The sequence below is a fragment of the Asterias amurensis genome, chromosome 3 (genome assembly GCF_032118995.1).
Source record: "Asterias amurensis chromosome 3, ASM3211899v1".
Classification (NCBI taxonomy): Eukaryota; Metazoa; Echinodermata; class Asteroidea; order Forcipulatida; family Asteriidae; genus Asterias; species Asterias amurensis.
Window position 1 is genome coordinate 27,534,181 of NC_092650.1, and position 11,813 is coordinate 27,545,993.

The 11,813-nt window shown below is 37.5% G+C and overlaps 1 protein-coding gene across 1 annotated transcript; it reads left to right on the forward strand.

Moving 5' to 3' along the window:
• LOC139935463 (uncharacterized) lies at positions 1-1,125 on the forward strand. The gene has a single exon (XM_071930092.1). The coding sequence runs from the start codon at positions 1-3 to the stop codon at positions 1,123-1,125; it is 1,125 nt and encodes a 374-aa protein (XP_071786193.1).
• The last annotated feature ends 10,688 nt before the right edge of the window (positions 1,126-11,813 follow it).

The following is an 11,813-nucleotide window of genomic DNA, read 5'->3' on the forward strand; positions in this document are numbered from 1 at the left end:
ATGAGTCTAAATATGACCCAGCGTAACATTGCATCAATTGCCGAGGTCCACCCAACGGGGATGGACCTGTTTGAGATGACAGCACCACCGGGGGATCTCACCACTTCAACACCCATGGATATCCCGTGTGAATGGGCATCAACCACGGAGTATTTGCAATCTGCATTTGATATCCACGTCTATGGGTACGCCGGAGTGTATATACTGACTGGTATAGTATCCGTCATTCGTCTGTATCGCCTGTACACATTCCGAGCCGGGCGCCTTATGAGCGGGTTTCATGTTAAACTCAACATGCACATTTCTACGTTAATATTCAGCCTTTTGCGAACAGTCATGTTATGCCTTGACCCGTATGGTTTTAAATGCAGAGTACCACCTCTTTTGATCAGGTTGCTGATGTCAATGGCCTTTCCATGTCTTGCTGTGGCTTTTAATTTACTCCTCTTGCTATTACTAGAAACCACTAAATTATACCCGAACTTATCGTGTATTAAACATCAGACGCTGACTTTGGTTGGCAGTGCTGGGGTGTATTCATTGGTTCTTATATTAAAGGACTTACTCCTTGACTATGACGCCATATCGGCAATCATCTTTGATATATTTGCCTTGATTATCTACACTATCTGGGGTGTGATTATGATGATTGGTTACTTCTTTGTTGCCTGGAAGATACGAAGCAGTCTTCGGAACAGCGGCAGCCCGGTTGAGAGTGAAGCGCTTCGACGTTTTTCCGGACTCCTCCAAGCATGTGGTATGGTTGGGCTCTTCACGCTCATGACGCAGATACTGTACGCGATCTGCAAGTACGGGCTGCCGAAGCCTTTTATCACCAAGAACCCATGGGTGTGGTGGTGCCTGCAGTCGGCACTCTTCATGTTTGAATCAGTCATGTCATGCTTACTCATGGTTGTTGCAAGCCGAACAGACAATAAGAGACATGTGAATGTAGCACCGTGTACAAATTGGGAGTGGCCACGTATGCATGGTTGGAACCTAGAGGCTGTACCAACTCGACCAGGGAGACCTGTACCAGCCGGGCTGAACGTCAAGAAGAATTCACCCGTACATCCCACACAGTCTACCAATACCAGACAAGATGGCTGCACTCCACACGTGTAAATTCCATCAAAGCGAAAACAATTGCTGATTAAGCACGTGTACACTGTTTTAACAGTTGATGGATGTTGACAAGTGTATTAATATACTCTGCATTGATCACCACGTGCACAAACCTCACAAGATTGCAACAGGAACAGCACACGAGCACTTGCCGTAAAACAATTTAAAGGAAAATCAATCACAAGCGAATTTGTGAACAAACAAACACACTGTCTGATTTGATTCTTGCAAAAGGAACACAAATGTTGCTTTATAGGTAAGATTTATCGATGGTTTCATGCGGAAAATTTCAACATTTTAAACGATTTTGGCATTTTCACCCTCACCTAATATTTTGAAAAAATGTTTAAACAAAAAATTATTTGAGAAATAATCTACTTGTGGGGACTAATTTATTCATCAACTGAAGCAGCCGTTCAGAAAGGAGCACCTTTCGGACAGTTGGTAGGGTTAAAATATGATGTATTTTTGTAGCTTAAAATTGTTAATTTATTCTATTGCCATCATAACAAGAGCGTGTATTGGCGTCACGTCAATATGCACTGAGCTAAATTTGACACATTAAAGCCAGGTGCGTATCTCACGCGAAAGCCAAGCGACTTTTGGTGACGGTACGCCCCGGTGGTTAAAAATGTGACGCAAGAAAATTCACTTCGCTTTTGCTTGTGTTAACCATGATCCTGTTTGTAAGAAAACCCAATATGACTGAGTTCTGTTTTGGCGCATATATGTTTGACATCAGCATAATAATTACGGATACAGAATAATGACGAGTTCGTGTAACCACTGCAATTAATGTAGTCCTGGGAAATTTATACATAAGGGAACTATTGCATTAAGCATAACTCTTGATACCCCCCGTTAAATCCGCCTGTATTTAGAGAACAACCCCCGTTAAATCCGCCTGTATTAAAAGACTAGACTTCACAGTTAGTGTATCTCAAGATATGCATAAAATAACAAACCTGTGAAAATTTGAGCTCAATCGGTCATCGAAGTTGCGAGATAACAATGAAAGAAAGAAAAAACACCCTTGTCACACGAAGTTGTGTACGTTTAGATGGTTGATTTCGAGACCTCAAGTTCTAAATCTGAGGTCTCGAAATCAAATTCGTGGAAAATTACTTCTTTCTCGAAAACTATGGCACTTCAGAAGGAACCGTTTCTCACAATGTTTTATACCATCAACCTCTCCCTATTACTCGTCCCCAAGCTAATAATTATTTTGAGTTATTACCAATAGTGTCAAGTGCCTTTAAAGGACAAATTGGTTCATGTATTATTTATTAAATCACATCTTGAATCACCTCACTCCCGAGGGAGCGATTAAACTAAACAGAAACAATTACAGCCCACACTCTCTATGTTATACGAACGAGTATAGCTTTATTCGTTATCAAGTGACTTGCATGTACAATGTGTTACTTTATCGTTAGATTGCAAGCACACAAAGTAATATGCCGAAACTAGACGAGGCTATACCTTTTTGCACAAACTCTTGGTTTGCCAAGTTAAATCCGTCGGTAAAGGAAAAGTAAGTCACGTTTAATTTATTCAATCAGACACATCCTTAATCATTTCACTCCCGATGGAGCAATTAAACTAAACACAGAGCATTGCAGCTCACATACTCCATACTCAATCAGTGAATAGTATTAAAGGAACACGTTGCCTTGGATCGGTCGAGTTGGTCTTTGAAAAGCGGTTGTAACCGTTTGTTATAAAATGCATACGATTAGAAGATATTTTAAAAGTAGAATACAATGATCCACACAAGTATCACTCGAAATTGTGTGGTTTTCCTCTTACCTCGTCGACAAACACGGTCGGCCATTTATGGGAGTCAAATTTTTGACTCCCATAAATGGCCGACCGTGTTTGTTTACAAAGTTAAAGGAAAACCACGCAATTTCGAGGCAGATATGTGTGGATCATTGTATTCTACTTTTAAAACATCTTTCCAACCATATGCATTTTATAACAAATGGTTACAAAACGCTTTTTATAGACCAACTCGTCCGATCCAAGGCAACGTGTTCCTTTAATTATGAAGTAAATTAGACATACAATACTGTTATTTTGCTTTATCAAAGGAATGCAAACCGAAAAAAATGTGCAGACGATAGACGGAGTCATATAGGCCTACGTTCTAGCAGATTTTCATGCGTCAAATATTGACTTTCACAAAACCCAACCTAAAACACCGCCCTAGACGGTTCCACTAACGGCATTATCTTGGTTACGCCATTTTGAAGTTAATGTCCCTGCACGTTACACATGATAATGCCCATTCTGCGGTGACTCGCAGTTTACACGTCGTGTAATGTGTGCAATTTACTCAAAAATGGAAACAGGGGCATACAGCAGCCTCGTATGACGTTCATACAAGGGGTCAGTAGACGATAATTGGGATGAAGAGGGCTAGGATTATGTCCAGGCCCGTATGCTAGGTTTTCCTGACAAGTGATTCATGTGTGGATCACAAAGAGTTAAAACTAGTCTTATCTCAAGTTCCGACGAGTTGCTCGTCCTACAATCTTTGTGAAAATCGACCTGTGGTCATAAGACATTTTTGAAGCCATGACAGGCCCTAGCTTAGGCTTTGGCTTCGTCAGTAATATTGAAAGTGTTTTATACTTTTTAGTCAAAAAGTCAATCCGGCGGACGGTGCTGAAGCCGTACCCAGGCCTTAAGTCAGAGGCGCTGGCAAAGTCATTGTTTCGAAAACGACGTCTTAATTTGAGTCAGACTTAAACAAATAAGGGCATGGCTCAACCAATACCAGTTTTCGGGAACCAATCCCACCCGCAAGTTTCAGAGTTTATTCTCATGTTGAAAGAGAAAACCCCAAGATACTGTTAGAATACAGTATACGAAATATATCCGTTGTTAACCAATAATTGTGTATTAAACCAAGGGTAAACCAAGAGTGCTTGTCAGAATCTATTTGCACAATGACCGTCAGGTGCATGGGGTCATTTGATTAGAGCGCCTCCGCTAAAGGTTACAAGCAGGTTGCCAATCGGCGTATAACGTGCACTTTTTTGCGTCACCATTTTACCTCCGCGGAACGGCGCACCCAGGGTAATTAATTGGGTGGGGTCCAGGGGCCGGCGTTACGGCCCCTGGTGGGGTCCAGGGGCCAAGCCCCGGTGGGGGTTATGAGCTCTGAGTTTTCTGGCGTTTTGGGGGTGAACAATCAAGCCTCTTTATGCATAAATTTAGAAGAATAACATACTTTTTAAGCACTTCTGATTCTTATAAATGTATCGTTTATAATTACGAACTGCAAAACGATCAGTCAATAATTCAGCAAAGGTTTTTGTTTTAAATAGTAATGCTGCGGACGTGGTTAAAAATAGAACATTATAGGTGGTGCTACCTAATTTTCATCACTGGGCGGCAAATTCCACGAATAAGGAGGCGGCAAACCCAGAACCTACAGATAAACATTGGTTTTGCGAAAGTGGTGTCGCATAATAATATATTTTATCAGATTACCGTTCAAAAATGAAATTATAACTTTAACCAGGGCATTAATGTGATGTGTAATTTGTCAAGGGTAGGATTGCAGATCTTTTAATCCCTGAACATAGCCGACTAAAATGAAAAATGTGGAAAAGAAGCAACGCGTGGTGATCAACATTCGATCGGGTCGGTCGGTATCATGGTTTCATGCATATTCAGTAAAAACATCGCGGGTAAAAAAACATTATTATCCGGCGTTTCTCAAATTTAAGTGTAGTACTAGAAAACCATTGAATGCCGGAGCGACCAAAAACGACGTGATATATATTTTATCCTGGACAACGGGTTTCAAATGTTATTGTTGCAAGTTTACACAATTACAAGGGAGTTGTCATAAGATTATTGCACAAGAGTGTTCAAAATCGTTCACCTCGCACCTCGCGTTATCGAATATCTCAGATAAAAGAGTTATTTTGGCAGAGGAAAAAAATGCGAATGGCAAAGGAAGAAAAGAAAATACTTCCACCGGAAATAAAAACCAAAAAGTACACACGCATTTGCGACTTTTCTCCCTCGGCTCTTTTTTCCTTTCCCCTTCCTCCCCTCCCCCATTAATATTTTGTCCTTTCTTTTTCTTTCCTTCCCTCTTTCTCCCTCGTTTTTTTTTTTCTTTTTCTTTTTAGGGGGACCCTCTTGGGGGGGGGGGGCTCAAGCCCCCCTCCCCCTCCCCCCTTGGGTGCGCCGTTTTACCTCTGCGGCCGTATCACGCAAGACTGCTTTTACAGGTAACTTCAGAGGCAACCAACTGCAGTGCATGCTACAGGACCACTTTGGTAGTACATGAGTACATTTTCAAACATCGTCTTACGATCCGATAGACAAATTAAATATGAACATTGAAATGTGTATTTTGTCTTCTTGGAGATTGCCTTGACTGGTAGTCTGTATGTTGTCTCGTGTGAAATGGCCCTTAAGATAGCTGCGTGATGACGTCAATGCCCAATTTACATAATTTTATCAAAGACAGGTTATCATAATTCTTGTTTGATGATCACTGGTCGAACAGATATTACGAAGGTATAATTTACATTTAGTTGCTTGTGACTGTATGATCCAAAAGGAGCTTGATGTAAAAAATATAATATAGCGCAAAAGGGCCTTGTAAATGAACAAGTGATGAGGTGGTACAAAGGATGTAATAATGAGGAATGGTTTATATAGAAGAAAGACAAACATTGAAATGTGTGTACAGTACTCAATGCATAACTAAAAGTATACGCTCAGATTTTGAACATCACGATTATATTTTCTTGAAAATAAACAACAACTATGCCCAAACCAATTGTTTCAAATTTGGTTTCAATCCCTCTTTCGCTACAATGCATTTAACTACGTAATTGCACACTCAACCGTATCTAACAGTTCTATTTTTCACATCGTTAAGTGAAGTAATCTCCTTTCTACGTGACATTTCGCTATGAGGACAATCCGCATTGATGCAAGTGCCCTTGGCCCTGCAGCAGAATAATTCTTACTGTTTGGCTAGAAATAGACATAAAACCTTGTGCGGTACCATCTAAAGGCAAGAACAGCTATATCTTCTTTGAAACGCACCCAGAATTGTTAGAAATGCACGGGTAATGCATGTTTCTCGAAGGAGCCATACTGTAGGGGCTATGATAGTAAAAAGGTACAGGCCTTTACGACAATACAGCTTCGACATTTTGGTTTCCCTTAAAAGACACTTTCTGGCTGAATTGGGGTTTTTTTTTCCTTTCAAAAATTCAAAGGCCTGTTATTTTTTTTATGTGAATTTAACATATCCTATCGGCCTCTGTTCACACTTACATTCCGTTTTTATGGCAAAACTGGACTCTGTTTTTTAAAGGTTTTTTTTAATGTCGCTTTTCGAGTTAGGCTGTTTTTGCCATTGAAGGACCGTACGGCCTTATGCACATGTCTGATGACTAAACACTTTTACAACCGCTTAGTTTGTAGAATTTAATGTCATTAAAACGAGTCAGTGCTTATCAAATGTAGGAAGCTGTTAAATCAATTATAGTGTAACTTGTTCATTGGCAACTTTTGTAATGCAAATATCAAACTTTTATCCTTACACAAAATACAATTTATTTTAATACTCAATTCGAGAAGGGCTTGTCACTATTTTTAAAGTAAAACCTTGAACACCAAAGCAATGCAATTATTTTACTCGATGAAATAGTAACAGCGTCTCAAATGTCATAAAAAATGCATTATTTTACAGATTTATTATGTTAGTTTATTTCAGTAGGCGCAGCCTTGGAGAACAACATGTGTTATTCCACACAAAATATTCTTTTGAAATATATTTGACAGTAGATTCTGTAATATCAGCCGGCTGCTTGTACATCCACGTATTGTATCTCTTCTTGTCGTCTCATCCAATCCTTTTCAACAGTTTCAACCAGGGCTCAATTTCATAGAGCCGCTAAGCACACAAATTTGTTTAGCATGAAACCTCTCCCTTAATGAAAACAGGAATGCCAACCAAATTTCCACTTGATTTTTAGGGCAAGCAAACAGCAGCTGTAGACCAGTGAGAAAGCAACATACGACAAATGGAAATTTGGTTGTCTATCCTGTTTTTATCAAGAAAGAAGTTTCATGCTAAGCAGATTTTTGTGCTAAGCAGCTCTAAGAAATTGGGCCCTGATTTGATAATTCAGTGCCATAATGTTAATAATATATATTACAGAATATTTGTATTGCGTCAAATCTGCCCAACTTAGGTGCTAAGGGCGCACAATGATTGTAATTTATGAAAAGCATTGTTCGTTTCGATTGTACAAATGTCATGGTTTATTGTCTTTATTCTCTTGGTTTGATTCACTGTTGATTCTTGTATTTCGGATGACATGCGTCAGTAGCGCACGGTCTCCAATATAGTTAATAATCTACCTAACGTATTTGACCTTGTCAATAATCACGTTCAAAATTCGCGTAAACGGCAAAGGTTATTATTAATTACAGCCAATGCAATTGAATCGTTGTTCTGGTTCTTTGGTTATATTTCAAAGGTTCTTGACATAAATGAAACCACCAGTGTACATTTTTTGGAACCGTATGTTTTAAAAAGGTATTTTTAATTGATATTGTTGTATTTTGAAGAAAGATGTGTTACTTTATCGTTCTCGTTGTCTGTCAGAACCACGCACTTATTAAAAAGAGAAGATGTATCAAACTATTAAACTATGTTCTTATGTTTCCTTAACCAAAGGGAACCATTAATTTGCTACCCACGTGTAGAAGCAGAAATGGTCCATTCTTACTTTCTCAAATTTTCTATAGTCATAATGGTTTCAAAACTGTATTTATTACACCTGTTCACTGGCAAAATAATTAAAAATACAAGAAACAAAATAATATACAAAGATGTACAGAATACAAAACAAATTGCATAATTTTGGAGCCCGATGCAATTCACAAGAACCCTTTTCTAAATCAAAACCTGCATTTTGTGTTTATTTCATTTATTTTATTTATTAAAATTTCACAATTTTAAACAAAACCGGTTTGTTGAGACAGCATCTTAAAATTGTGAGGCTGTTTTCAAGCTGTCGAAAAACCTTAAAATTTACACGAAGGTTGGTTCTTACTTTCAAACGTCTTTCAATTTAATTAGTCTAGAATGTTATATTAGGGACGGTCGAAATAATTAGGTTAGGATATATCTGAAGGATAGGAAAAGTGTTCTATTTTGGTCGAGCGGAAAAAAAAATAAATTAAATCTATGTGGTTGATCTGTGTTCATTATGAATTCAGTTAAATGCACGGTGTACATAAATGCCATATCGTATGGACTCTGGATGGTTGTACTCGTTGCATTTTAATTGATTTCTTGAAGAACACGTAGATGCATATTAGTGGTGAGTCTTGAATCTTGGCAAGCATTAGAAGACTGTTTGAAATGTTCCGAAATGTATAAGCAATGTCAATGTTTGTCTGAAAGCTTACGGATAATGAAGATCATGCTAGAACAGTTTTTTTTTTCTTATGTTTTCGGTGAAAAGATTTCCCCTGAAAATGAAGTCATATTCAAGAAAACTGTATCTGAAACCTAACTTAACACCACAACAGTGTTAACATAATGGAAATGTTCAAAACCGAAAGCTAACCATTTCCGGAAGTCCTAGGGATGGGCAAAACACCTGTCTTACAACACTGGTCCTTATTTTGATTTAGATCGAAACTAGATTTAACGGCATTTTCTTGAGAATGGACTGTATAACACTTGAGCTTTCACTGGTTGTGATTACAAACGAATATTTATTTTTAAAACTAATTTAGAGCGTTACAAACAGGATTCTGTAATGCAAAGAAAACCAGAACATGTACAGATCGAATCGTTAACAGAAACCTCAGGTCTGTAGTGTATCTTGTTATTGATATAAGAAATTGTTGCCACGACATTAACATACCGTTATTATTCGGTTTCTGTAAGCTTTGTTATATCCTGTTTCTTCGGGCTATGAGTCTTTTATAAAAAAGTTTTCCATGATGTTAGAAATGTCATTGAGCTGAGCATGAACTATGAACAAATTAAATTCCCTCGAGGATCGTGAAGTTAACGAACAGAACCAATCATTTCGTAATTGCTTTGTTGAAATGCAATTTATAAGCAATTTGCATTCGATATAAATATCGGTTGATTAATCCCAAGCATGTGAAATGGCAAAAACACGAGCATGTGCTTTAATGAAACATTACGTGTTTATGTATAGAATTGTTTGCACTGTTATTTTATAGCGTTTTTCATTATTTTTTAATATCCGTCCAGAATGCAGTTATTTATCTTTCACTCAAGTCCAAGTGTTTTACGAGAGTCTCTATGGCGCGGGATGGTATTTTTAAGTAAACACATTTCGAAGTACTTATAGATTTGATATACACAGGATGAAACCTTCTGCTTATAATTATGTCGTGTTATATGGTATATGGTTTTTGTGCTGCGTTTTTACTAGTTGCAAACGAAGAGTATTCGGCGATTCTCTGTCATAAAATAGACAGAATGTGAATTACTTGACTGGATACAACATTTCTCCTAATTCCAGTATACCGTATCTTGTATTGCATACTTCATTCACACGCATTATACAAACGATGCATTCATTATTGTTGCAAGGTGTTGCGACTCAACTTGACAAAAACAAGAACACAGTACGGGCTGAGTTGATCATTCAATTCAATGACTATTTTATTTAATTCAATGAACATTTATTTAAGGAGTAGAAAACAACTTGTTTCTTATAATAAATGCATCTTATTCTGTACATAAATCAATCACTTGTGGAGTCCCACAGGGTTCTGTTTTAGGGCCATTGTTATTTATTATTTATGTTAACGATATTATTATGTAACTCATCTAACAAATTATCATACTGCCTTTCGCATTAAATTAAATTACTCTTAAACTGTATTTATTACATGAATAACGCCAAGTTCATCTTTATAGAGACGTTGTAAACATGTAGGTGTTTGAACAAAAACAAAGTACTTTCAATCGAAACTAATTAATTAGTGAATGTAAAAGAAGAACCTGTTTAGATAAATTTCACTAAAATATTCCAGATTGTGGGAATACCTGAGGTGTCGACAATTACCATGTTGGTTGTAAATATTTTTGGTGATGATTATTTTTGTAAAGTTAGCGGACAGTGTGTCGATTAAAGCTCAAAGTTTGTTCTTCAGTATGAGTGAATTGCAATTTTGTTTCACTGTATGTTTGTATTGGGTATCACGTCTGCTCTGCCCCACTAAAACCGTTGTATAGGCTAAAACCAGCGAACGTGACTGCATTTTACCCAATTTAGGACGTGGTTAGAGTGCTTAAACTCTTCGTGTCTCTTATACTTGATCAATTGATTTAACTGCGGCAGTAAAAGGATGAACAAGTCGTTATTCTCAGATAAGAGTTCTAGAACCAATCAATCCACGACATATTCCTTAATGGGCAAACATTGACACTTTGATTCTGTTGGTATTCGCCGTGTTTGAACTCGAAAATGTATATCAACGGTCGGCAGTGGCGTTCCTCCACCACTGCTGTTCGGTGACCGCATCCACAAAGATTTTAAGTTTTCAGTTGAAAAGAGAATCTATTGTCGAAATGTTAGGTATAGTACTCAAACATAATCTTTTAGTACTTTTGTAAGTGATTGTCGGTGAAAACCAAAATGTGTTTATCACATAAAAGTTCAATTCTCTCACAATTAGTGTGGGTTTATGTACATCTTATGAGTCTTTTCAGCAGATAATTTTGATTATTGATGCCCTTTAAGCAAAGGTTTCTAGCTTAGGTCTACTTAACGCACGATTACTTCACTTTAGACCTCATCTGGGTGACGCCACATGAGTGTAAAATCGAATTATAGACTTTGTATAAATTTGTACTTAAAGCAGATTATTTGCGCTATTAGTGCACTTTAAGAAAGGATTGGGACTGTATTAGTACATGGTTACTTCATTTTGGTGAATTAAGCTAGAGTTTCACGCTCGTCGTATCAAGTTTAAACCTATGAGCTATATCTAAGGCCCCCTATAGTCTGGCACCCTGTTTGTTTAATGAGAATAGTTTTGCATTATTTGAATTGCAAAATGGGACCAGAGGTACAAGATGATTGGAGAAAATTGCATTGCAAATTGGACCGGAGCTAAAGGAAGAAACATTAATACATTGTTGTTTTTCAATCAGTCAGCTTCATTGGTTTATTAAAGGGCAAGAACACCATCGATTTAGTTAAATTACAATGTCATGTTTTGTATTACAGTGTCAGTGAATCCTCAATACTATCGTGCCTTACAGTCAGATAATGAGCAGGTTGTGAATTATTATTATTATTATTATTTTGCATTTCATGGAGTTGTATAAAAATAACCAACCTTTGAAAATTCGGGCTCAATCCATTGTGTGGGTCGGGAAATGCAAAACAAATACAAATAATTAGGTTGCAACAACCAAAATCAGCAAAGTGTTGTTTTTTATTGTTTTTCTGTTTTTTTTTTTTTTGTTTTTTTTTTTTTTGGGGGGGGGTCGCTTTTCGGAAACTTTTTTCTTAAAATTGATTTAATTTCAAAGGTAAACAAATTCTAGTATGAACTTTAGTGAGTAAGCTACAAAATCAGGTGCTTCTCCCACTGTTTTAATTTGCCAGGATACTTGGTGTGAGGCCAGGAAGCGA